This window comes from Anoplopoma fimbria, chromosome 7 (assembly GCF_027596085.1).
Source record: "Anoplopoma fimbria isolate UVic2021 breed Golden Eagle Sablefish chromosome 7, Afim_UVic_2022, whole genome shotgun sequence".
Classification (NCBI taxonomy): domain Eukaryota; kingdom Metazoa; phylum Chordata; class Actinopteri; order Perciformes; family Anoplopomatidae; genus Anoplopoma; species Anoplopoma fimbria.
In genome coordinates this window covers 15,405,037-15,432,392 of record NC_072455.1, presented here as the reverse complement: position 1 = coordinate 15,432,392, position 27,356 = coordinate 15,405,037, and the positions used below count along the sequence as shown (strand labels likewise).

The following is a 27,356-nucleotide window of genomic DNA, read 5'->3' as shown; positions in this document are numbered from 1 at the left end:
TGGCAATTGTGGGTGTTATTCATATTAATGATATCAAGCCACGATCAGCACTTCTACACAGCTTGGTAAATATGATGAGGCTAATTGTGACTTGTTTATCGATATGTGATTATTGAACATGGTAATAGGTTTGTTCTACTTATGTCTTACTCTCTTCCTCTCGACTTGTAGGGTTGAGTTGTGAAGTGCTCGGGTGTGCATGCTAAGGGGCTGCATTTGTATTGTCTTAAAAACTTTTCTCCTACCTTTTTTTTTTTTTTTTTAAAAGCTTTTTCCTAAACTTGGTTAAGTTTTAACCATTTTTTTTAATCAGAGCATTCTAGACAATCTCAATGGCACCACCATTTTTTAAGATTCATCGTTTGGTGTCATGCAACCCTGACTCTGTAAGACAAATTCACTGAAACATTTTGGTATCTGGTATCAAGCTCCCGACTCAATTAATGCAGTTAGACTATGCTGTTACATTTAAGAAACAAAAGAAAAAGTGACTCCTCCACTTTATGCTATTGGATTTCTCACACACACACTAATAGGGAAATTAGGAATGAGTAATAAAGTAATTGGGCCCCATGAGAAGTCACTGCTACTAGACCGTAGCTGTACTTTGACACAAGCAGTAAAGTTGAATCAGTTGGCAAGAATATGTACATGTTGTAGAGAGTTCGGGGCCAGATATGGATATGAAATGTAAGAGTTTAATATTGTCATGAACTGCCTTGAACATGTTGTAACCTGTGATGTGACGCCTCATAACCAGCCTTGTCTGTTTACTCAATTACCGCCTTAAACTTTACAGCTCGCTGTCACCTACTGCGCTAGAGAAAAAAAAAAGCACGATAATGTGGCGGTGCGTTCGCTGTCACAACTGTGAGAAAAATAGTATAATGGCGAATGTTGGAAAAGCCTTTTCAGAAGAAGTAAGGTTGTGATTTTGAAACATTTGTGGCAGTGAACACACCTCAGAGAGGAAACCTACCTGGGCACCTGGAGCTTTGCGACCATCCTTGGTATTACTTGAATCTACAGATGTGTGTGTGGAGAAATTTGCATTGTAATATTTCCTTTTTATTTGTTGGATTCCTTCTCATTTTTTAATGACTTTTGTAAATTTTCTCTACAGCTTTTAAACTTCTTGTATATGCTGTCCTGAATAAATAATTTTAAGAGTGATTTTAAAGTGAGTCTCCTGTGTTATTCTCTGTAAAATTACCCTGTACAAAAGGACATGAAAATGCCATATTTCTTTTATTGCAAATTTGTGGTTATTCATTGACAATTCAAATGGGGAAAGCTAGAACACAAATGCCATAATATAACTTTAAATATGGGATTTGTCTTAAAATATGACATATTTGTTAAAAGAAAAGATTTTTAGGAATCAGTTAGCAACACATCTACTGCCTGAAAAGGATCAATGTTTCATGGCATATGGGTCAAAACAAACAGGACAACCTACTGGCAAATGTTGTCTAAAATGTTACTTGAACTCTCAGATATCTCAGTACATACATTTACCTAAACCTCAATACATTAGCCCAGTGCATTTGCTATGCAACTCAGCTGTCCTTGTCTGTACCGCTGCCAGTCAGAGCTAAACATCAGCCGCATTAGAGAGCAGGGTTCTCTTAAATTCCTGATAAACTGTTTTAAAGTCCAAGAAATTGGGTTGGAAGAGATTTGATTATACATTGGCTTGGCTATTTTTTTTAATGCACCATATTATCGCTATATAGGCCTACTTATTTACTTATAACAGCTCAGATTAAGTCATGAAAATAGGGGCAAATATTATGGAAAAGTTTTCACTGGTGATAATGTTTGGGAACCCTGGAAGAGGCATCATGGAGGACAGTGTGTTTTATTTTTCAGTGTTATTATGTTCATCTATGTCTATCTTCCTTCATGCAAAGCCCTTTGTCTTACATTTCTAGTTTGAAGGGTGCTATACAAGTTTAGAATTATTATTTCACTTGTGGTTTATCAAACCACTAGTGCTGCATCCGGACAGTATTTGTGGCCACAGTCCAAAGCTGACAGTCCGTCCATGTCTGTGTCACTCAGTGTGAAGTCAAAAAGCCTGGTATTGTCCTTTATTCTCTCTGGATTTGAAGATTTCGGGATGACTGGGACGCCCTGCTGCACAGCCCAGCGCAAAAGGACCTGAAGGGGAAGAAAAGACCTAAATGTTTTCCAAGTTTTTGTACTAAAAAAAAATAAAAATGTCTTTATTTAACACTGTGTCAATAAGGCTGGCCTAAAAAGACAATACACATTTTGCTGTGTGTGTTTACCTGTGCAGGGCTCCGTTCACAGTTCTTTGCCACCTCCATGACCACAGGGTCAGTGACCAGCTGTCCTGTCCCTAAAGAAGAGAACGCTTGGAAACACACTTGATACTCCTCACACACTTTCCTCAGCTCTGTCTGGCACAGCCTGGGGTGAAACTCTACCTGAAGAAACACAAAATATATTATAATGTCATCTATCCTCCTTTCACTCTCATTCATCCTACCTGTAGCACTGCAGGAGGGACTTTGCAGCTCTGCATCAGTTCTCTCATGTGTGCTGGTGTGTAGTTTGACACTCCAATGGCCTTCAGCTTCCCCTGGGCATGCAGCTCCTCCAGTGAGGCCCAACTCTGAGCTCGGTTACCTGGAATCAAATATTAATTAGGAACTCATCATCAGTGTTACTCAAGAACAACTACATTGTGGAGGAGTAAAGTGAAAAGACAGCTTCAATCGTATCTCTTAGTAAGTGGAGCATCTATTCATAAAACATTTGATACAGCTGTCCAAAGCAAAAAGTTGCTTCAAATGATTTGATACTTATGTGTTACATATATTTACATACTGTTATGTTTCCATTGATTCTGGACTGTTTACCTGGGTTGCGCTTGTCAGTCACATCCAAACCCTCTGTACCAGGCCAGTGAATCAGGTAGAGGTCAATGTAACCCAAGTCCAGCTGAGACAGGCTACGCAGGGCTCCTTCCATGGCTTTCTCCCCCTGATCCTCGGGGTCCAGCTTACTGCAGGGAGAAAGAGAGAGCTGGTTGAGAATTGTAGACTTTGCCTTTGAGGGACAAACTTGACTGAGCTTCAGTGCCTCCATATGGTCTCTGAGAAGAACATCATATGATCTGGGTATGATAACAAAGCCAGTATAGGCAGGCATTTGTTATGTTATTCAGCTTCAATAGTAGTTATTTAGTTTAAATTCCAGCTGTATTCAAGATGACAGGCATGTTTATCTAATTGCTAGAACAAAATGCTCTGCCTTATGCACTGTAATGGATCAAAAGGTCACTTATCCGCTGACAAGCTGTGCATACAAGCCTATATACATCACCTGGTTATGAATACATCTTCTCTGGTTAGGCCATGTTTTGGCAAGAGCTCCTTAAAGGCTTGGCCAAGGGCAGTTTCATTCTGGTAGATGGCTGCACTGTCAAAGGCCCGATAACCAGCATCCAGAGCTGCATCCACAGCCCGGTACACTTCTTCAGGATCCACCAACGTGTAGGTCCCTAAACCCAGGAGGGGCATCTGAACCCCTGTATTTAGGAGGACAGAAGGGATACTGGAGGCAGGGGAAGACATCTGATTTTACCCTGATTTGGACTGCTTGGTCTACCAAACACTGTTAAAGAGAGAGAGAGAGAGAGAGAGAGAGAGAGAGATAAATGGAAGATTTTCTGGAGTAGTAAACATCAACGTGGTTGTTTCTGTACTGGTACTTCACTGGGTGGACTTTGATTTCTACTGTTTCTCCATTGCCCTTTAGCAACTAGTTTTGTAATAGAGGAGGGGCAGTGCGTTGTAATTTAGCAAATGAGTACCAATGATGCTAACACGTTGGTGCGTCACATGCAGCTAACAGTACAATGAAAAGTGAGAACAAACATTGTATGAAACACACTCCAAAATGACATTATCAAGGTTTGCATCGGTGGAATATCGGGACGCTCATCTCTGCTGCAGTGTTAGAACGCTGGGACGTCCCAGTAGAGGACAAACACCATTACTATCAACCTGCTATGTCGCCGTTTTAGAACATTAGAACATTAGAACATTAGAACATTGCCACAAAGACGCTGTTTAAGAGAAGTTGAATGTCACAATGTGCGTTAAGACTGAAGAGTTTAAGACGTGGAAACGTCACAGTGGATGAATAATAATGTAAGGAGCTTGGTGGTAGCCAAGTGGTCACGACATTCAATGCCACCTTTAAAGATTATTCATATTTTCACCTCACCTTGTGAACTGTTGTGATTAGGATTCGTCAGACACCAGAGAGAAACAGTTGAGTTAAAGTCAAAACGCTTTATTGCAAGCTTAGTGAGAGTATTACATTTCCGGCATTTATACGTGCACGGTCCTAATTATGGATGTCTAACAGAGTTAGAGTACCAAAGTAAAAAGGCACTTGGACAAGGTGTGCAGTGGATTTCATAGGTTCTCCTTTAGGGAGCCTATTGGTCAAATATTAAAGTAGCAGGCGGTGCTTGTTTTAGCTGTAAGCGGCCTGGTTGGAGCTCTGGGCATATCCGCCCACACTGGCTCACGTCCCATTGGTTGCTGTCATCTTTCAGTGTGTGTGTATGTTGTCGAGTGTACATGTGCGAATCTGGTGTGAACGGGTTTTATTGGGCAATCTGTTCTATCTCCTTATCTTATTCTTTGTTAGTTTTCTACAGAGAGGAGACTTTCTGAGGGCCTTATCAGTTAGTGAAACTGGGTTTCTTTGATCTGGTTTCTCTGCAGCATGAGCTCATCCTTCTTTATGTGTCTCTGTTCCTTTTCCATCGTACGGCCAGGCACTAGAACGCCCTGACCGGAGTATTTGACCTTCAAAGAGAACTCATAACATTTACCGCAATGTGCACAGTGATAGTGTGATGTGAAAGCATGAACAAAATATACTGTGCTCGATAATTGTATGTGTGCATTTATACATATGAATGTAATATTTACATGACACTAATAAGGTGAAGTGTGTTGGTTAATACTGCTGTCATGATTATTTTATATTACAGAACGCTTTCTGCTGAATTATGTGTGTATGAATTGAATACCGTACTTCTATCTTTCACCACAGTACAGACAGGAATGTTTACGACGAGGCATTCGCCTTACGGCAACACGTGGTAAACTAAAAGTCATGTGACAGTGTGGGTTGTTCCACAAGAGAGAGAGAGAGAGAGAGAGAGAGAAAGAGAGAGAGAGAGAGAGGAATGTCTGACAGTATTTAAATGTTTAAATACTAACTGCATTAACTGACATGAGGCATTTAGTAGTGTAGTCTATTGAAATATGTCCTGACTACTTAGCTAAACCAATTTCAGTGATGTTGATATGTGGACATGTCCTGTATTTTAGTTGCCCTGTGAACCAACAGGCCATCAATTTTAGAATATTCTCAGATATTTGTTGCTCAAACCCTACGTTAGTCATGCCCCTGCAGGCCTTCTCCTTCCCTTTTGACGAAACTTGATTCTACAAAGCTGGTATTTTTAATCAAGATGGATTTTCTTAACAGCTGTGACACTTCTGGTATGTTCTGTCCTCAATAAATGATGCAAGAGATTTTAAAGTGAGTTTCGTAATTGTGTAATTTTTTTCAGAATTATCCAGTACAAAGGACACTTTGAAAATTGCATATTTTAAGTATGTGTTAATTCATAGACAACTCAAATGGGAAGCTACAACCCACAAGCCACAGTAGTGTTAGTTAGAGTATGATTTAAGAACAGCATGAGGCAACAAAGAATATGGAAGTGGTCTTAAAATGTTGGCACATTAAATACTTTTTTTGTTCAGTATAAATCTACAGCCTGAAAAGCCCAGGGGTTTTATGGCACTTACTCACCAATATTGTTCAAAATATTACTTGAACTGTCTTATATCTCATACATTTTATCTTAATCAATACATTCGCCAAGTGTATTTGTCATGTAACTGAGCTGCCTCTGTCATAACTCCAAGTTCCCACTTATACTGGTGGTGGTTTCCCACCGCTGCATCACTGCCAGTCCGAGCTAAAGAACAGCATTTAAGAGGCATCATGGAAGACAATGTGTGTTACAATTGTGGTCTATCAAGCAACTTCTGATGGATCCCAGCAATACTTTTGCCCACAGTCCAAGGCTGACAGTCTGTCCATGTCTGTGTCGCTCAAGGTGAAGTCAAAAAGTCTGGCATTGTCCTTTATTCTCTCTGGATTTGACGACTTGGGGAGCACTGGCACGCCCTGCTGCACAGCCCAGCGCAAAAGGACCTGAAGGGGAACAAAAGGACCTTAATGTTTTTTAAATGTTTTGAACACGGAGAAGGTAGTAGTCATAGGCTGGCCCTAAAAGGCCTTTAATCAAGATGTTTGTGTTTACCTGTGCAGGGGTGCGTTCACAGTTCTTTGCCACCTCCATGACCACAGGGTCAGTGACCAGCTGTCCTTTCCCTAAAGAAGAGTACGCTTGGAAACACACTTGATACTCCTCACACACTTTCCTCAGCTCTGTCTGGCACAGCCTGGGGTGAAACTCTACCTGGAGAAAAAAACAACAAAAAACAATCAATCAATCAAAAAATGAAATGCATAAACTTTTTTTTTTCTCTTTTTATTTTCCTTCTGTGTCTCATTATGTATTTTATAATGTCATCCATTCTCCTTTCACTCTCTCTCTCATTCATCCTACCTGTAGCACTGCAGGAGGGACTTTGCAGCTCTGCATCAGTTCTCTCATGTGTGCTGGTGTGTAGTTTGACACTCCAATGGCCTTCAGCTTCCCCTGGGCATGCAGCTCCTCCAGTGAGGCCCAACTCTGAGCTCGGTTACCTGGAATCAAATATTAATTAGGAACTCATCATCAGTGTTACTCAAGAACAACTACATTGTGGAGGAGTAAAGTGAAAAGACAGCTTCAATCGTATCTCTTAGTAAGTGGAGCATCTATTCATAAAACATTTGATACAGCTGTCCAAAGCAAAAAGTTGCTTCAAATGATTTGATATGTATGAGTTACATACATGTACATACACTGTTATGTTTCCAATGATGTTTTGATACATGAAGGAGAACCTTGCCTCTTTACCTGGGTTGCGCTTGTCAGTCACATCCAAACCCTGTGTACCAGGCCAGTGGATCAGGTAGAGGTCAATGTAACCCAAGTCCAGCTGAGACAGGCTACGCAGGGCTCCTTCCATGGCTTTCTCCCCCTGATCCTTGGGGCCCAGCTTACTGTAGGGAGAAAGAGAAAGGTTGTTGATAATTGTAAACTTTGCCTCTGAGGGGTCAAACTTGACTGAGCTTCAATGCCTCCATATGGTCTCTGAGAAGGAAATGCTATGATCTGTGTATTAGAATCAGAGACGGTTTATCGCCAAGTATGTTACTCATACAAGGAATTTGGCTTGGTGATTTGTGTGTTAGAATAAACAATGCAATAGTTAAAGACGTGTTTGATACCCAAGCATGCCCTTTTTCAGTATAAGCAACTTCAATAAGTGCATTTAACCAATGTGGATATAACCCATATTCATCACCTGGTTATGAATACATCCTCTCTGGTTAGGCCATGTTTGGGCAAGAGCTCCTTCAAGGCCCGGCTTAAGTCAGCCTCGTTCCGGTAGACGGCTGCACTGTCAAAGGCCCGATAACCAGCATCAAGAGCTGCTTCCACCGCCCGGTACACTTCTTCAGGATCCACCATCTTGTAGGTCCCTAAACCCAGGAGGGGCATCTGAAGCCCCGTATTTAGGAGGACAGAAGGTGTAGAAGACATCTGATTGGAGAGGCACTTCTTATCTTGGTACGCTTTTAGGACGAGTTGGTCTACCAAACACTGTTAAAGAGGGAGAGAGAGTTTAGTGAAAAAAATAATTGTTGTTGTGTAGTAAATACACTGATTTCTGCAGGTGTTCCATTGCTCATTTCAACCAGTTTCATTACAGAGGAAAGTTATCGTGTTGTGATGTAGCAAATGAGTACCCATGATGCTACTATGTTCTGTTGTTAGACGGCTGAAACATTAGTAACATTAGCTTTTAGTACAGTGTTACAATGAAGACACAATGCAACTATAAGTAGGCTTACAATGTGGCTCTGTGTGACAGAGAGTAGGCTACACACATTGTATGATGTCAAAGGTGTTAACTTACAATACCATTGTATGGAGTAGGAACGCCATAAGGATGCTATGGTGAACAATAACTATTGTTTTCATCTTACCTTTTGGGTCTTTCCAGCTGAATTCTCTTTAGGGAGTGGTGCATAAATAAGACGACTTGTTGCGTATTCTCGGAGCGTTACTTAAGAAAAAGTCACGCGTTAGAAAAGGCAAAAAAACATCTAACTTCACCCCGAGAGAGCAATGTTTACAACTACCGCTTCAGGCTACACGTGGTCAGCTGACAGTCATGTGACATGTTGGGCGGTTTTCTCCGTCGCCATAGTGACACCTGCTCTGGAGCCGCTGATTGGAAGAAGATCTAGCTAATCACTGAAGGCCGAGCGACCGGAAGGCGGGAATTAGCCCTGTCCAGCCAATCACGAGGCGAGTAAGGCGTTTGATTGACAGCCGCGGTATTAACCATTAATGTCCTTTTTGGAGGGCGAAGTAAGCTTGCTGGACGACCCGCCAATTTCATGCTCACCATTTACTCTATATATTACGGTAATTTTAACAGGATAGAACCAAACATTTCTTAGCTTTTACATTTTTAATGGCATTTATAGCATACTGTTGCTAAACTAATCCACATTTCCAGTAATGCTGATGTGTATTATGTGTTTTGTTTGCCCTCCATCAATTAATATATTAATCCTTTTACTTTTGTGATTGTGTTGCCCATGTTCAGTCATGCCACTGCAGGCCTTCGCCTTCCCTTTCCCAGAAACTCGATTCTTCAGAGCTGGTAGTTTTATCTACAAGTTCAAGATCAGAGGAGGCAGCAGCTTCGGGCAAGACAGACATTGTTCTTTACATCCTCACAGCCTCGTCTTTTTACTTAATATGTGTTTTTTTCTTTTGATGAGAGCAAGAATAATATGAGAACAAGACCAGACCGCTGACAAATCCCAAGACAGCACAGTCTAGCTGTTTAGAGTTATCCTAAAGGGGTGAGACAGGATTTAATGGTGGGAGTAACTTAAACTAGCAAAACATTTTTATATAGCAGCTCTAGTTGCACATTGGTGATTTTCTTCAAATTGAGATGAGCATTCTTGAATGCATCAGTGGAAATTAGTTTATAATTAGAAATGAATTAACTAAATGTTACTTTTTGCCGAGCTCAAGTGCAAATCCTTCAAGACCTAAAGGAGCTTGAGGAAATGGGGAAATACTTTGAAACGGAGAAAAGACTCTGGATTAGAGCAACTACACACTTGAGTATTTCTTTTTTTTTTGTCTTGAAAGCAGAGCAAAACAGCACAAGCTCATAATCCATAAACCAAACATATTCCAGCAAGAGAAGGGCTATTGATCAATGTCAGACCCACTTATGGCTCCTTCCACGCTTCCCTTTCCTTTTTCTCATCAAGATTACATTCTGTAAAGCATTGCACAAAGTTATTTCATCTCTAAAGCTGGGGAGTTGGGGAGATGACTGAGCTTCAGGCAAGTGAGAAGGCATTGATCTCCCTCTCCATTTCCTACAATGGCTGCTGTTACACGTTCTAATGTGTGCTACCTAAGGTTGTGAGCATCTAAGGCCCGGCACGATCGGCCTGCCTTTATTCAGGGTTAACATAGTATAATAAGAGCTCCAACTGATCCTGCAATTCCTTAAAGCAGAAGATGACCATTTTAATTTAAACTACACCTGACACTCAGGGATTTGTGCTCAACAATCAAAGCCTTAATGCATGTATTGCATCAGCAAAAGGCATTCCCTGATGTATAAAATGCCTTATACTGTTGGAAAAAAGTTACTGCTAATATAGTATAAGAACATCTTGTAAGATACTAATGTGTTGTGAACATATTATAATGTGTTTAATGTATATTTCCCCAGAGGAGAGGAAGTTAGGGGAGAAAACTGCTTCTATCAGGAAATAGAGGTAATTATGGATACTGTTTGTGTGCTTTGTCAGCATTCACGTTTGTTGTGTTGACTCACTGTATTAAATTCTCTTAAACTTGTTCTCTCAATTTCTGTTCTCTGTTGTCAGGAAATTATCAGAACAGTTCTTGGCAACTTGGACAGTCTCCAACCCTTCTCTTGTGCCAACTTCCATGTCTTCCCTTGTATCCTCAAACACAGCTATAATGTTTTCTTATTGCACAGCATCAGTTTACTGTATTTTGTTAACTGTAACTACCAGATAAGAAGCCGTGGGAGGGAGCGTCAAAGGTGATGTGCACACATGGTGAGAGGAGGCTGCGAGCTTACCCGTTTAGTCTAATCCTCTACCTGGAGAAAAACACACAGAAGGGTGAGGATGATCACATGAGCAAAAAACTCACAGCTTACTCAGTTGTACTCACAAAACACATTCTGCACAAGCAAGGAATTACATTTTATCAGTACAAATGTTCCAAGATTTATAGGCTTGGTTAATTTTAACAGTCACAAATCAAGAAAGAGATCACAAAGGTTTATACTTGACCTCATATCTGGGACCAGTGTTTATATTTAGTTTGTTTTTTCTGTGTGAGTGATCCAGCAATAGCAGTCCTGTCAGCAAGCACTGGCTGTGTGATTAAGGAGAGACAATCTCAGTACATTATTGTACAAAAACAGATACACAAGATAATATTCAGACATTTTGATGCATCACATGTATTTATCTTGCAGAGGGAGCAAAGCAAACAGCGGAGAAGTTAAGCCCAGTGAGTTGTTGTTCTGTTATTCTTACAAAACATAGTGAGAAAAGTAAGACAGGCTAGAGAGTTCAAATTTGTTTACTATCAAACTGTCTGGTTTGATATGACATATGTCAACAACAGCCCAGATTGCAGTGCCAGACATTACCACATAGTTGAATCAACACCTTTCTGATGGTAACAATATGAACTGAACATACAAACGTCATGCACCATGTCGATACACCACTGTATGTTTTCTAGCAGAAAAACGTTGCACAGCAGTTCCCCTCTGTGTCTGAGCCACAGTCAAAGCGTCGTAGAAGAGATTCACCACTAGAGGAGGCCATACTAAAGGACTTACACAAGGACATGGAAGCTGAAAGCAATGTTTCTGTGGTTGGGTTAGTGCTCTCTTTACTACTTTAGAGCTTATCTGTAACCTTAAGCTATTTAGCTGTGTTCGTCACTTTTAACCTTCCAAGGAAACATGACTAAATGTTTAGAAAATTATTTTACTGATGTACTGACTAAAAATCTACACTGTGGTGAAAAATGGTAACGTGAATTAACTTAGTGATTATGTTTGTGTGCGTGTCTGCCTATGTACGGCTTACCAAAATAGAACCTCTTTGATAGTTGTTGTCAATTGTAAGTTAAAAAACCCATTCTCTCTCAAGGATTTGTTGAAATTGCACGTATACCGTGTGAAAATATGAATGTGTGACAATAGAACATATTTATGAGATGAAAATAATATTATCTTATTCTAACTATCTCCAACTCATCCATTCTGACTACTGCCCTGTTTGCGCGCACACACACACGCTCCAGTGATTCTTGCAGTTATGAAACAGACAAGAGGCTGACGGGCGCCACCTCAATCACACTGACTGTCACTGTCAAATCAGTGGGGCGAAAATTATGATTTAAAATGAACACACACCAGCTTATGTAAACAGAATCATCTCATAGTTTTGGACTAGAGGAGCACGCACTCAGATGCACAAACTGTGTAAACATCCTGCAAGCAGCAGGGCCTCAAGCATCGTTATCAGTTCACAGGAAATTCAGTTCCATTAAATAATTCTCATTGAATTATTGAATTATATTCACCACATTGACCATTACACTTACATGTCCTCAGAAAGGTGCAGTACAAGTAAAGTACACGTCTGTTCTCAGAGGTTTCCTACTAACTGCTTCATCACTGCTGAAGTTCAATGGTGTGTCTGCATGATGCCCTGTAGGGACAGATGGTTTGTTTTTGTGTTAAACAAGCTTGAAAAATAGGAATAGAAAAGAGTGAGTTTTTTCAATGAATCAATGAGCACTCACACCTGTCAACAAAGGGCATCTAACAGGACATTGTTGGTTTTGGCTGCAAAATCCGGCATTTTCATTCACCAACATGTAACTAAAGGCCTTTGTAGGTAATGCACTGTGACTCATGACACCCACCAATTAAATATAAAACACTGTGATTCACAGTCATGCATTGGTTGTCATTGTTTGGCATAACTTTCTTCAATAGACCCTATTCCTACATAGACTATTGGTCTGATACACAAATTGTGTAGATTACTTAATTAATTAAAACTCTGTTATAAAGGAAATGGCAGATGAATTCAGACACAAACCTTAATGGCAGAATCTGATACTGAAGAATGAAAAGGACGGTATCATTTTGAAGTAAAAGAGAAGTTCCTCATGTATTTGACTTGTATAAAGGGGAAACAATAATACTTCTGTTAATGTTAGAATAAACTTGGTTGTGTCCAACTTTCAGCAGGCTTTCTCTGCATCGTCCAAATGCACAGAGAGAGGTCAAAGAGGATCAAGCACATGTTGACAAGGTGATTTATTTTCATTTATTCAACCAGTTCAGTCTTTTACTTATCACATTTCACTGCTTAACTGATTTGTCACAAATGACGAAGTCAGTCATTTCAACCAACAGTTTAGAATGAACTGATTCCAACAATTCTTCTTCAATGTTAGTCTCTTAATACCTTTCATTTCCTCTTTACCTCTTATATAAACACAAATGCTGGTAGCATCTCTGTTCGCACTGGAGCCCCAGGCTAACATTAGCGCAGACAGGTAGGATAACAAGTGTGATTAAGGTTAATAATAGCATTACATCAGACACAGAGTGTGTGTTATTGTTTGTATGTGAGAGAGGGTGTGTTTCTGGTGATGTGCTTCAGATTGATTAGCAATGAAGTCCCAAAATTACCCTCCGCTCCGCTCCCTCCTTGTCCACGGCCTTTCATCTCATCTGATCCTGTTCTTTTACACTCTTTTTCCCCTCTCGTTGGTTTCAAGTGGAAAAAATGATTTAAACTCATTATGTCAGCCTATTGAGTTACTTGTTTTCTGAGAAGGAAGTGCCAATATAAAGTCTAAAAGCTTTAAAAAGGGTGAAGTTTGAACAATGAAGGTGATCATAAAGATCTGATGGCACAAACACATTTAAAAGAAGTGTAGGTCAAAAGACCAAGACAAATATTTGGTTATCAAATGTGCATTTTGATAAAGCTAATAAAGACAATTTTACACTGAGGCAAATGGAAGAATCCATTTGACCATTAGCTTAGCCCCATGACTCATAGTTAGTGTTGCTACGCTAAACCTTTCCTTTGACTTCAAACAGAAGTAGTCAAAAGTAGACCTCTCATAGTCAGCAAGCGTCAGTTTTACTTGCTGAACTGCCATATTTTATAGGCCAGCAAACTAACATCATCATGAACTGGTTGAAAACTCTGTCTCTAGCTGAGTTTGTTATGTTTTTGTTAACTCGTATGAATATAGCATAACCACTTGCGAACGAGTCTTAGATATTCTTTCGATGGCTACGTACATATTTATCATGCTAACTCATTGCTGTATATAATGCAGAAAAGACTATTTATATGCAAACTCCTTGTTTTGGAAGTAAGGCTAAGTTATTACTATAGTCAGTAAGCTAGTTAGCTGGGAGTGCTACAGTTAGCGGGTTACATTACAGCAGATAAACATTGTCTCTTACTACAGCCCCATTCACACTGCTTCAACATGTGGAGAAATCCAAAGCTGCAGTTGTTACAGTTAAAAAACGTCATAATTAAACAATCACTATTCAGTTGGAGGGGGTAGCGAATGGTCAATTCAATTTCATTTCCAGTACTGTAAAAAATATTTCATATTCTGTTATATTTTTTAATAATATTTGATTTCTTCGAATCCTCTCCCACAGAAAGATTCCAAGGGGTTTGACGAACCAGAGCAGCAATCAGGAGTTAATACAGTCAGAGGAAGTGGGACTCCAGATAAAGTGCATTCTGGGACAATACAGCACATGGGAGAGGAGGAGAGTGAGGAGGAGGGAGACTCTGTCCCTGGGACACCTATCAGGCCAGGGATGTGGAGTCGACTGGCCAGGTTGGTATGTCCTCACCTTCAACCTGAGCAGCTACACCAACAGCAGCTAGCATGCTACAAGCAAAAGCTGAAAAATTTACCCAGTAGCAGATCAGTAAATCAGCACACTGTAAGGGTATGATTCATACCTTTGGATGATGGTGATGTCACTGTAGATTTGGTTGACTTCTGCACCAACAGGTACACCGAGGGCTAATTGGTACTGTTCATCTGAAAGGATACATTTGACAAAGATTAAAATGGATTGGGGAAATCCAGCTATTATAAGCACAGAAATTACAATATTCCTGTGAAATGTCTGCTGAGACAAGCTGAGACGCCAGAGGCGCATAAAAGACTGACAAAAGTATCTCCACGTTGACAAGGCACGCCAAGCAATCATTCAAATGTGGTCTCTCTATAGTAATAATGATATGCAGTAGCAGCCTTATGGGATGAGCACACCGATGCATTAATCATATGTGTAGTATTTTTTGTTTTTTTAACTTCCTCTCTCTCTCTCTCTCTCTCTCTCTCTCTCTCTTTGCAGCCATATATTCCCCTTCTCCTTGCTCTTCAGAGACCCCTGAGGGTCGTGGTAGAGAGAGAGGAGCTGTTACTGGTTCCAGTAGTGGAAACCCACTGGGCTTTGTTTGGTTAAAGATTTGCAGCGCAAACTAAAAAAGTTTGTGATATGTTTTGTGTTTTTCAAGAATAGTATTGCATACACTTGTTTGCGTTTGTTTTCCTTTATCCTCCATTGATCATATTTTATTCTGGTGTCAGTTTTTGTTTTTCTATTTCGCTGAGATTTCACCTGTTGTTCACTTCTCATTGGAGGGTCTATTTTATATCAGTTGTATTTGTTGTAGCTCTTTATTGATACCATAAGCAAATAAATAAAGTTACTTCTTTGTCTCCATTGACCTTGTTATTAGCTTAAATCTATTACCTGCAGTAACTGGATCCTCTCTTTTTTTGTATAATTCTCTTCTTACCACCAAATCAATGACTTCATAGATGTGGATGTACTTTCATGAGCTTTTTTTTCCCCCGTCAAATGCAACTAAACAGCAGTGTGTCTTTTATTTCTCTGTTTCCTCTCTTAAACTCTGCTACATTTAACTTTCCTTTCATGATCTGTGACCCCATCTGCAATTGATTTACTCAGTTTCCAGTTGAGAGAGCCCCCTTTCTTTGTCTACACTTATATACACACTTCTTTACTCATGTTTGTTTTTCTGTTTTAAATTCAGTTCTTGGATTTGTCATGTAAAATGAGAATAAGCAGGAAACGTTTAATCCAATTGTTTACAGCTTTCCTCAGTATGCTCACTGTCAAATGAACAGACAATGCAGTCTCTCTGTCTTAATATTTCCACTACTGTGGTGTGTGTGTGTGTGTGTGTGTGTGTGTGTGTGTGTGTGTGTGTGTGTGTGTGTGTGTGTGTGTGTGTGTGTGTGTGTGTGTTCTCATAAGTGCACACCTTGAGCTTCAGTGAGTCTCACCTTGTGGAAACTCCACTTTCCTCCTGTCAATCTAAATTAGCTAAGTGTTCTATCTTTGTGTGTGTGTGTGTGTGTGTGTGTGTGTGCCTGCATGCACGTGTCCATGCGCGTGTTTATATATGGGGTAAAAGGGTCAACTGGACTCAAACATTGTCTTAGAAACAGGAAAACTTTGCCTAATCCTCTCCTTATATTGTCATAAAGCCCAAAATAACACACACATGATCTTACACTCGCATCTACTTACACACTTTGACCACACACACAATATCCTGTCAGACATAATCATGCACACACATATAGCACTTGAAATAACAGACACACACACACATACATCATATACTTTCATTCCACACACACACACACACATGCACACTGAGATTAAAATAACAGGGCAGAAGTGGAAGCGGACACATTAATGATATTATAGTTATTCAAGACGCCACGGTTTCCACGGCAGCCGAGAGCGACGGGGCCACTGAGCGATACAAACATCAGTCACCCCACTGAGTCACACTGGAGAAATGTGTGTGTGTGTGTGTGTGTGGGGGCATATTGACTACAAGAGAGTCTCCAGTTTAACAAACTCCATTCACGTCTCATTCTCTCCTGATGAGGTGCTGTAGGCCACTCAGATTTATAGTCTCTCTACCTCTCTCTCTCTCTGGTTGGCATGGAATCAGAAGAAACAAAGTGCAATTTACAGTCAACACACTAATAGTTTTTGTGTGTAGGTGGGGGGGTTTAGCTGATGATGTCACACATTCCGTTTTCCATTGACATAACTAGATTGGGAATGTTTGGGATAGAGGGGCCATAAGATGATAATTGTGTTTTCCTTAGAAGGTGTGTCTGTGTGAGTGTGTGAGAGTGAGAATGGGAGAGTGCAGCGCTGGAAGCCATAGCATCTCTCCTGAATCAAAAATGTAATGAGCACTGCAACCTGTTCTTTCTGAAATGGTATTAAGAGATTTATACTATATAACATGTCACAGGAAACATCCCTCTCGTGGCTGCTAACAAGTAGTTAAATGTCACTACAAAACATCATAGCATTCATGCAACCGTGGTGTTGTTTGCTTATAGCCTCAGCTCAGCTCTTTACTACTGCCGATTGCATTCACACATTGAAAATCATAAAAGTGGTGTTCATTCCTGATGATTATGTTGCTGAAAGAATCTTGTAAATATCATAAACTTGTGTTTGTTGCAAAATCCAATGGAAAAATACCATTGGCTTTAAGTGGAGGAAACAACTGTGATGCTAACGTAAGAATATATTTTGTCCCTGCAGCACTGTATAACTTCTTACTGAGGACATAACTCCTCAAAAACAGGTCCCAAATATTTGGTTTAATTTATTTTTAAAGAAACACGCTACTTTCCTGAAACAGCAGTAAATGGTAGATTTGTCGGGAACTATTTTCAGCGGTGGATTCATTCACATTTGGTGCTCCAGTGAGTATTAACAGTAAAGCAGGATGTATGTGGAATTGAATATAAATAAACTACAGTGTGGTTCATGGTAATGAAGGAACACACTACCCAGTGCAACAGTGTAGCTCATTGATGTGTTTTTAATCATTTTTTGACAACAATAGAGCTCTATGGTACAGGAATAAAATCAGGCTTTGGCTGAATAGGCAATCTAATTAAGTGGGAGAAATTCAGTGTATGTTTTGGTTATTTTAATGGGATTTGTTGATAATAGGTCTTTGTCTGTAATTGTCTTTAAGTCTTAAATTTGGCTTTTGGTTTGGTTTTTGTTAAAACAAGTGAAACATTTTGCCAGCACAGTTGAAATAATCCAACCTTTTTACAAATAAAATCCACTCAAATCAAGTTGATTTCTAGTGTGGTGACATACTTTATTCTCATTACTCACTTCTAGAAAAAAGAAAACTATATAAACTTATTTTACTTGTTATGAGGTTTAAGGACTTTTCTTTTTTTTAGCAGTGGAGTAATATTCTTAAAGGCATCAAAACCGATCGTTTCCTGGATGAATTACTTATTACAGTGCTTTTCTTCCGGGAAATGTTTGGAGCGTTTAGCTTTTGTCATTTCAGTTGAACAAAGGTCATAACGAGCATCTGCAGTTTGTATTTCTGGAGGAATAGCCTCCAGCTGTCCTGTGATGACCTGCTGAGTCTGATTCAGGATACAAGACAGATGTGGGCTGCTGCTGTAGCTGAAAACATACAATAAAACAGTGATGATAGTTGCTGGGATCCAACCAAAGTACAGTAACTTAAAAAAAAAATGTGCGGGTTCACCTTCGCTACTGTTTTTTGTGACTGATTTTATGATATAGTGAGGTCCTTGACTTCCTAAATCAATTCTCCTGGAAGTTTATCAAACTCTGTCAGACAAAGATAGTTTTTTGAAAGTCAAGTCATTCACTTTTATGGCCCAATATCACTGGGCTTTAGTGTCTCAGTGGGCTCTATGGGATTCCCAACCCAACCCTTATTCTCTAGGGACATATTGTAAAACTCATTGAAAAACCCAAAACGTAAAAAAAAGTAACCTCAGGAGATTCTAATTCTTGCTGTTCCAGTAAGTAAGACATTTGTTCCTTTAACCCTGAAACCCAGTTTCTTGTGGATACTCACCACAAGAGAACAAAGCACATCCATTTTGTGTCTTTGGCAACACTTTGAAAGTCATCTGTGGTGTTTGTGACCTTTGTGACATGTCGCCGAAGTGTCCAGAAACGGCTGCAAATGTCCAACAAATCATGCATGAGTCTATTAAAAGGATGTCTTTACCCGCTGCAGTTTGGACAGAGTGGTTGCTAAGCTGGCTTCCTCTGTGCAAGACAAGAAGGACGAGAAGCAGAGCCAGGCGTTTCCCACAATATACCCATCATGTGCCACACACACACACACACACACACACACAGTTGACCCAAACCCACAATATCTTCTGACCCGACCCTGTCCTTCCTCCTGCAGCCACAAATGGAAAACCCAGGCCGACTTTGTGTGTGTGAGGTCTCCCATTCAGTGTTTTTATTAGTTCACTTTATCAACTGGCAACTGAGGCCCACAATATTATTTTTTTAGTGTGATTTTGCGCCCATGCATGCTAGGACACTTTTCTGTGTGTATCTCACGTGTGCGTATGAATGCATGCGTGTGTGGTAAAGCTGTGTGTGTGTTCTTACTATTGTGGTGGTGCGTTGATGGAAAACCTATCTAGTTTTCCTCTGTGTCACAGCAGCGGTCCCCCTAAAGGTTGAAAACAGAGAGCGAGGAGGGGGAGGGTGGAGGGGACAGAGGGAGACGATAACACACTCCAGGAGAACGACGTTAAAGAGAGAAGTTTGAGGATATTTTGATAATTATTTTTTTATAATTTCCCTTTTTTTTGTGCAGGTACAATGAGTGGAAAATACAGAGGGATCTGTAGAAAAGGAGAAAAAAAGATTCACACACTTTCAGCTCTCTAATTGTGGGTGTGTCCAGAGCTATAAGTGCCTTCGCTCTTACCTGTGTTACTTATATCCCTGCATGAGGCTCAGAGCAGACACACTCACACACACCTGTCAGTCGCCACACGTGCACCGCAATCCAGAAGCTGCACTCTCCACTTCACGTCCTCAGGTAAGACTCTACTGCTTTTTACACCTGGAATGATGTTAAGAGCATCAGTCTACAGGTTGGTGGAATAGACCTTTAAATGCTTGTTCTGTGACATTTAGGCTTCAGATTGCTGCTTTCTTATAGAATTTAGTTTTAAAATTTTGTATATATGAGTAGAATTTTGTTCCTCAAGTCTGATGAAGTTTCCCCTGTCATTTCTTTGTGTGTTTATTACATTTTTATTCTGCAGACTTTTAACATGTATGTTCATATAAACAATAATATTACCACATTTTGCAAATGTGTTAATGGTCCATATTAAGAAAATTTCTTGTTATTGAAATATGCACACGTTTTGCTTTGTTTAGAGGGTTTTATTTAGAAATTCATCATTACTTTGCTGACTTTGACATTCATGACAATATTCATATTTGTAAAACACAGCATTATTGTTATTTAGGTGGTGGACTATATATATATATATTTTTTAAACACAAGAGAGTGACAGATGAGACAAAATGTGTCTCCTTTGAGTCTTTTGTATTTTTAGAATGTATGCTTCCTGTCATTAAGACATTAACCATTTTACCTTGGCACAGATAATGCACAACAAGTAATGATGGTACTTTGAAAAAACTGTATTGAATTACACCCTATTGGCATTGATCAGTGTTAAGCAAAATTAGTAGAGGTTTCAGGTTCTTGACTTTGCGGAAAAAAACTGATTACACCTGTGTGTAATGATGCAGATGGTCCAAATTACGTCAATTTTATAATTTCTAATTAAAAGTAAAATCTTCCACTGCAACCTGGTCTATGAACTAAATTATTCAAACAACGTGAGCTGAATTTGAGAGAACAGAGGATCATTTGGGTGATTTAGATTGAAGAATTTCCTCCTCCGAACGTCAAACGTTATGTTTAAACTTAGTTCCTTTAAGCAGTAGTTAGTTTGCAGTCTCTTCAGTTCTGGAGGTTGTTTTAAAGACACATGTTTAAGTGTTTTGTGAGTAGAACATTCCATCTACGCACACTTTTTAAATTATCTTTAAAGGCAGCACTGACTGACCAAACTTGATTTTGACAAGGCTTTTGTGTGCATGGAATCCTTTTCCAAGCAGTAAGTTTCTTTTCTGGGGAATATATATTCCGTTGGCTGTATTGGTGGTCTTGAACACCGGCCCTCCCTCTAGCAGGGTGCAGCGTATCACAACCCACTTTCCTCAAAGACAAACCGAACCTTCAGGCATGGAAACCCCACATAAGAGGGAAAAGCCGGGCATTTCCCCCTGCCCACCAGCTGACACCGGGTTAATGGCCTCACACACACACACACACACACACACAGTCCTGACCCGTTAATTTGTTCGTACCAGCAGCGTTAATGGCGTCCCCAGGGCCGTTCCACCATCACCACACTATTCCCAAAGCTCCAGTCGAAGGGGAAGCGGAGCTGGAAAAGAGCTGCCATTTTAGAGGGCAAGGGTCAGGATCACCAAATTCCCAGGAAAACATGACTTTATTGTTTACACACGTGTTGGAGTGTGTGTGTGTGTGACGGTTAGGGGGGGTCGTGAGCATGTGAATGCATGGACACTCACTCAAGATCATGCATGTATGTATTCATGTACATACAATATATGCACTGTATGCTTTCATGCTTGTGACGGAAAACACAGAAGCACACGTGATCCTTTGGCTTTTCTCTATTTTAAAGGATATATTTATGTCTGTTTTTTGACAATGTTGCGGTGCAGCTACTTGTAAGTTTGTACCAGTCGGTGTGTGTGAGCTGTGTACGTATGCGTGTGTCAGCGTGTAGTTGGTTAATGAGGCATATTGAAAAGACAAAGACTGTATTGTTTTTATTCACATTAGCTGTTACTGAACTGAGTGACACACAGGCATATGCACAGGATGGGAAATCACCTTGGTAGATAAGGGAGGGGGCTCTGGGCAACACTTTGATTTAAGGTTTGATAAAGGAGTTCAGCAGGAAGGGATCACCAAAGGTTGATAGAAACTCAGCAGCGGCTTTTTCAGCTTCTTCAGCTCAGAAAACATGTTAAGATAAGATATTTTAAGTAGCCTGGATTATTATTATCCTCACTGCCTCATCACAAGTTAAAGATGTCTATCATTTTCTCAGTTGGTTGATTTTTCAAAAGTCTGAAGAGGTCAAACTTTATAGTTGGCTATTTCACAAGACCAAAAGCAAAAAGAAGTTTAAGTTGGAATTCTTTTTTGCATAAAAACCTTGTGAATACAGTTCAGTTTCAGATTTCCTCTGGTCTTAAGTCACAGTTACGTCTTACATACTTTGTTGCTCTGTTTGGACCCTCCAGGCTGCCATCCAGATGTCGCTGTGCCTAACCTCACATTTCTGCCTGCTGGTCCTACCAGTGATGTCTCTGCTCCTGCTCTTCTCTCCCATTGGTTGGAGCTACGACGGCCTCACCCCAGGATGTCACCTACACCGTGAGTAACACACACAGTTTAAAAATGCTTTTCCTGTGTCTTGAAAAATAACATCCATTTATTTGGTCTTGAGAACAGCTGCATCAAAAGTCCTTCTAACTTGATTATATAAGTTACATCACAATAGATTTGACAATGTTCTGATTTCTTTAAATGCTGAATCCCAAACAATCACACACATACAGTCCTTGATTCCCTTCAACCTCACTCATCCCTCCATCTTCTCTCACCACTCTCCAGCTTTCAACGTTACCATCCGCAGTGACCGCCGTGGAACATGTAAAGGCACCCACCTGGTCTACGCCTGCGTGGGCTACTGCGAGTCCAGCGCCTTCCCATCCAGATACTCGGTGCTGGTGGCCTCCAACTTCACCCATAACATCACCTCCGCTTCACGATGCTGCACCATCAGCAAGGATGCTAAGGTGAGAGGAAAGGATAAGAGGGGGTTAACTACAGGCTTTAGGTTTTATCATTTTTACTGGTTGTTCATGTTCTCTGGTTTGACTTCACTCAGGTCAAAGTTCGCCTGGACTGCCCTCGAGGTCGTCACCATGACGAAATGGAGATCCTGACGGCGAAGGCGTGTCGCTGTGACATGTGCCGCAAGTCCCGCTACTGACACATCTAGCAGTATGCTGCATCCCTAATGTTCACCAGGATAAGAGCCAAATTTAGTCAGTTAAGCGCTACAAACTCTGGTAAATTATTGAAATACAACCCTTTTTCTTTCTATTTCGACTTGTTTTGAATGTTGGAGAAAATCCACTTTAACTTATTAAACTGAAAAAGAATCAGCTCTCTAACAAGTTGCTATCAAAACCAGGGTTTCCTCCATGTGTTGTCAAAGAATGAAAAAAAGCATCAAGATCTCTGCAGATCTACCATGTGACTCTGAAATGTTCTACTAAAATCAATTGAAATTAATTCAGGCAGACTAACACCTGCTCTGGATCAGTCACCCAGTAACTTAAGTAACTAAAGAAACAAAATGGGAAATTCACACTTTTTGATGTCTGTAAAGATCTTTATGAGCGTGTGTTTGTGTGGGTTTTTTTTGTGTGCTTTTGTAAAATGTGATGTAAGGGAGGTTTTTCTCGAAAACTTGATTTATGCAAGTGATTAACCATTATGTCACTCATACAAACAAACTGAACCTTTTTATATGTTTTTGCTTGAGGCTTGGCAGACTCTTGACTTCATATGCAGCTATAAATAAACAAAAAATAGTTGCACCACAATTAATACTAACAGTAGTGACTCAGGAGCAGTTTAAGTACATAGAGACTTCCAGATTATAATCAAATTCATCAAACTCACAAAAAAAGATTGGCTTTACCTCACTTTAACAACAATCATGGCAAAATGAATGATAAAATTACATTGCAGTTAAGTCATGTCATTGACTACATTAAACAACAGAAAAGTAAATATATGGTCAACCTTTTGAATGAACATAAAGATCATGTATACAAGTAGTTTAATTCTTTGCAATAACCACTAAACACAGACAAGAGACCAAAGAATGTAGACATTTTATTTATATTTATGAATTTGAACTAAAGGACATTTTGTAAATAGTATCTATTGATGAAACCAAATAATGTTGGAAATGTCAATGAAATAAAAAGAGAAAGAATGCACTGTATAGTTTTTGATGAAATTGTATTTCAATAAATTTCTATTCTGCAACTGTTAAGGAATTTGATTTTTCTCCTCACTTTACACACACACATGAACTTACACTGACTTAGCTGATGATTTACCCTAACAAAAATGACTAGTACATGCAACCCCAACCACATCCCCAGCCCTAAATTGAATGGTTATATACGTTGTGGGGACTTGCATTGTGTCCCAACAAGCAAGACAAGTCTTTCAACCAACTCTAATGTAAACCTATTCGAATCAGAATTGGATGCTCAGAGCAAAGGACGTAGTAGTAAGAGCGAGAAGTCAGGCCCGGTTCTACCAGGGTGCAAAAGCATGCATTGTGTTTACGGAGCACAGTTGAAATTTGAATAATAAATGCTGAGTGCAAGGTGGTAGGACTGAGTTGGCGTCGCAATGTACACCTTGTATCTTGGTTCATGTATGTGCAGCAGTGCAACGTAAAATGGCCGGGCTACGGTGAATATTAATCCCCATGTGTGGTGATTTTTAAAAACTCTCTCAGCCAGTCACATCACTGGTCTCATAGCTGGAAAAGAGGCTATGTTGCGCCCTTGTAACCGGACGTCTCCTTCATAAAAAAGCAGAATATCGAGTTATAATCAACCAGTCTGATGTGTGTAGGGGGGGAAGGTTATACTGTAGCAGCCTGGTGTCATTTTCAGGCGATTTAATGGAGGTTAACACAGTGAACGGTCGAGCGTTATGGCTCATGTGCCTTGCTGCCTTCAGATGCTGTAGGGATTTCATCACCTGAAGAAGCTTTTCATACAACATAAACCAGATATAGACAGCAGATACTGTAAGAATCAAACACATTCATTCATCGATCAATGCAGACAATGCTTTTTATATAATATAGTAATATAACAAGTAACGTTACTAAATTGAGCTGCTGCAACACTCGAATTTTCCCCATGGGGATCAATAAAGGAATATCTATCTAAATAAGTAGTAATAATAAAAGTAATATCATATTTCTTCAAAGAAGTAAAAACTAAAAAATAACTTAATATACTTCCTAACCTTTTTTTTGTCAAGTTTTTGATTTCTATTGAAAAATGTGCCATGCGAGCACAATATAAACTTAAATAATGAAGAAATTGAGAAGTTATTATTGTAAAACATTTGTTTCAGTCTCAAGATTTCAGTACTGATAATATCGTGGCAAAGACTCACAGAACTCTTGCTTTGAAATGTAATGCCTGCTCTGTCTCCTTTCTTACATACAGGTATTTATAAGTATACACACAGATCTTCAGTCTACGGAAAGACTAAATTCTAGGTCACTAAATGTCAAGTATCACACCTACTCAAATGTCTTGATTTCATAATTTTATTCAGAGTCATTCATATCAGTAAAACTGTTGATAACATTGTTGGCTGAAAGCAGCATCCTGCCCCTCAGAAGGTCTCACACTCGGTGTCCTGTGTGGAGCAGGCGGCACAATGGCAGTGCAGAGCCATGGGATAGTGGTAGAGAGAGGAGATGTTGGGATGGCAGCCCGGCAGGCGGGCGGTCATGTGGCGGATATGACTGTACGTACACACACGGTGGTGTCGGTGGATGTAGGGGGGGTCCGGAACAGGTTTCTGCAGGGTTCACACACAAGAATTGCTAGCTTGACCCAAAAGGAATTTTTTTTTATCAAAGTCCACTTCCTAGCTCTTTCCTGAGCTTTCAACTACATCTCATTGTGTTCTTTGGGAGGAAGTATAAGGATGCAGTTAAAAAAGACCCCTTACGAGAAATCATCAGTTTAGATTTTAAGCATTAAATGAGCAACCTCCATCTGCTGTTGAAAGTCCTAGAAAAAACTAATAAGTGGACTTTAAACTCTAATAATGACCTTCTGCCATGTGCCAGAGTCAGATATGTTGTTTCTGATTCAGAGCTATCTCTCCTCTAAAGGCTTTGAATTTGACTAAAGTTTCCACAAAACTTGTTCTTTCAATTAACTCAGAGGTTCAATTTGAATCCCTGCAAACTAGAATGAGTTCAGTAAAAGTTCAGTAACCCTCCCTTCTTGGAAGGATTTAAGAACGTCTTACGACAATGACATATGGGTCTGAGTCGAGAATTGGTGATCGGCCCTCTTTGGGTTTGGGTTGAGTCCTGGGCCATTAATTATTTATTTCATGTTTCACAATTCCAATATTATGGACACTTGCAGAAATAGCAAGAAAAAAGAGTTTGACTCCTACATTGGCTAAATGTAACTTATGTTCTTTCATTTGTGTGTGTGTTGTGTGTGTGTGTGTGTGTGTGTGTGTGTGTGTGTGTGTGTGTGTGTGTGTGTGTGTGTGTGTGTGTGTGTGCATGAATGTTACCTCCCAGGTGTGACAACGCCCCCAGCAGGCCTCTGTGCTGATGCGCAGTCCCTTGCAGCCCGGCTTCTGGGCCACAAAGGAGAACTCTCGCACGGCGCAGCCTCGGAAACTGTGAAGTGTGGTTGTTAGGGCAACGCACACCTCCACTGCCCCGGCCACCAGGAGGAGGAGGAGGAGAAAAGAGGGGGACAGTGGATGGAGATGGAGATGCATGCTGGGAAAGAAATGAAATGATTAAAGTATCTTTGATGGAAGCAATATTATTAATCAATATTTATATCTATTATCTATGGATACAAGGAACCTTCTCTACCTGGGTGATAACAGTTTACCTTAAAATAAAGATTCAGTTTTTTTGTCACTTTTACAGACAAAAACATTTAGTTTGACCTCTTATATAAGATATATGATGAATCTATGGTTTTATAGGCAATATTTTACATCTACAGGGGAAGATGATCCACAAAAGCTACAAAGAGGCTAACTTTCAGAGCAGTATACTTTGACATTCACCTTGACTCATATTTCCCTCTTGTGTTGATTATGGCTACTGCAGCCAATACAGTAATCTAATGCACTATAAAGAAAAAAAGGAGTATTCATTTCAATGGGTAATTCATATCTTAAATCAAACTAAACTTTCCGACTAAAAAATCAACCAAATAAACATGGAATTCCCTTGCAAGTGACAGTATGACAGTAATTCAGTAATTTCACTTCCACGCATAAAGAGCAGTTTTTCTTTACTAGTTTCAATCAGAATCAATGGTCATTTTTTAAATCTTACTGGAGACATCTGCTTAATTACTCTTCAAGCAAACCCCTTAAACTGCACTAAAACAACTGGAATCACCTCAACCCAGCCAGACTGTAGAATGCTTATTAAGAAATATAACACTGACATAAAAATACTTTCTGCATGAACAGAACGATGTGAATACTTTTATAGGCAATGAGACGCTGACACCACACTGTCCTCACTGTGAGTACAATAACTGCACATGAGCTATGGAACTACGCTGACTGTGGTGTAAAATAGCCTGCTAACATAATTATGTACACTTTTTGTCCCTTAAGCAATTAAAAGTATCTTAAAATCATTATAAGTTACATACTTGCACTACATTACTTAATAAATGTTTTTAAAAAAAACTCTTCTCACCTTTTCAGCTGAAGATCTTGCAGAGATTTGAGCAGCCGGACTCTGGTGTCTCTCTGCCCGGACAACAACTGGTGAATGGAACCAATCTGTCCTTGTTGTTGTTTTTAGAAGGCCATTAGGGCGGACGGACACTCTGACATCATAGCAATTACAATGAAATACCATTAGGGACCCCAAGCCAGAAATAATGGAGACTCCCTGGAAAAAACTGATGCTTGTCTATGTTTTCTTAACCTCAGCCTGTATCTCTCTATGTGAGTGTGTGTGTGTGTGTGTGTGTGTGTGTGTGTGTGTGAGTGTGTGCAGTTCTTTATCCAACTTTGGTCTACTCTAAGTGATGTGAGGATTGTCAGTACTCAACTTGACACTTACTGTGACAAAGGATCGTATCATGACAACAAAGAAC

The 27,356-nt window shown here is 39.9% G+C and overlaps 5 protein-coding genes across 6 annotated transcripts; 2 read left to right on the top strand and 3 right to left on the bottom strand.

Moving 5' to 3' along the window:
* Positions 1 to 1,232: 1,232 nt before the first annotated feature.
* On the bottom strand, positions 1,233 to 4,412 carry LOC129093453 (glyoxal reductase-like). Its single transcript, XM_054601479.1, has 6 exons — positions 4,261 to 4,412; positions 3,355 to 3,645; positions 2,889 to 3,034; positions 2,516 to 2,655; positions 2,295 to 2,453; positions 1,233 to 2,163 (listed from the first exon to the last, which is right to left on the bottom strand). Exons 2-6 carry the CDS (start codon positions 3,603 to 3,605, stop codon positions 1,984 to 1,986), a joined length of 876 nt encoding a protein of 291 aa, XP_054457454.1. The 5' UTR covers positions 3,606 to 3,645; positions 4,261 to 4,412; the 3' UTR covers positions 1,233 to 1,983.
* Positions 4,413 to 5,599: 1,187 nt separating this feature from the next.
* zgc:101765 (uncharacterized protein LOC450036 homolog) lies at positions 5,600 to 8,415 on the bottom strand. 2 transcript variants are annotated; one of them, XM_054601676.1, is made up of 6 exons: positions 8,233 to 8,415; positions 7,548 to 7,846; positions 7,097 to 7,242; positions 6,701 to 6,840; positions 6,392 to 6,550; positions 5,600 to 6,282 (listed from the first exon to the last, which is right to left on the bottom strand). In XM_054601676.1, the coding sequence occupies exons 2-6, from the start codon at positions 7,784 to 7,786 to the stop codon at positions 6,103 to 6,105; spliced, it is 864 nt and encodes a 287-aa protein (XP_054457651.1). In that variant the 5' UTR covers positions 7,787 to 7,846; positions 8,233 to 8,415; the 3' UTR covers positions 5,600 to 6,102. The 2 variants fall into 2 exon arrangements, with proteins under 2 accessions (XP_054457651.1, XP_054457652.1); XM_054601677.1 differs by having other exon boundaries at positions 7,548 to 7,744.
* A 207-nt stretch (positions 8,416 to 8,622) lies between these two features.
* On the top strand, positions 8,623 to 14,802 carry LOC129093169 (membrane-anchored junction protein). Its single transcript, XM_054601088.1, has 10 exons — positions 8,623 to 8,677; positions 8,862 to 8,964; positions 10,020 to 10,065; positions 10,177 to 10,252; positions 10,330 to 10,440; positions 10,803 to 10,837; positions 11,075 to 11,214; positions 12,600 to 12,666; positions 14,049 to 14,233; positions 14,763 to 14,802. Exons 1-10 carry the CDS (start codon positions 8,650 to 8,652, stop codon positions 14,800 to 14,802), a joined length of 831 nt encoding a protein of 276 aa, XP_054457063.1. The 5' UTR covers positions 8,623 to 8,649.
* A 4,434-nt stretch (positions 14,803 to 19,236) lies between these two features.
* Positions 19,237 to 22,408, top strand: gpha2 (glycoprotein hormone subunit alpha 2). The gene is made up of 4 exons (XM_054601087.1): positions 19,237 to 19,329; positions 21,654 to 21,786; positions 22,027 to 22,211; positions 22,304 to 22,408. Exons 1-4 carry the CDS (start codon positions 19,237 to 19,239, stop codon positions 22,406 to 22,408), a joined length of 516 nt encoding a protein of 171 aa, XP_054457062.1.
* A 2,453-nt stretch (positions 22,409 to 24,861) lies between these two features.
* Positions 24,862 to 25,989, bottom strand: LOC129093778 (glycoprotein hormone beta-5-like; the record flags this gene model as incomplete). The annotated part of the gene is made up of 2 exons (XM_054601898.1): positions 24,862 to 25,050; positions 25,789 to 25,989. Coding segments are annotated over 2 exons (390 nt in total), but the record flags the coding sequence as incomplete, so codon positions are not given.
* Positions 25,990 to 27,356: the final 1,367 nt, after the last annotated feature.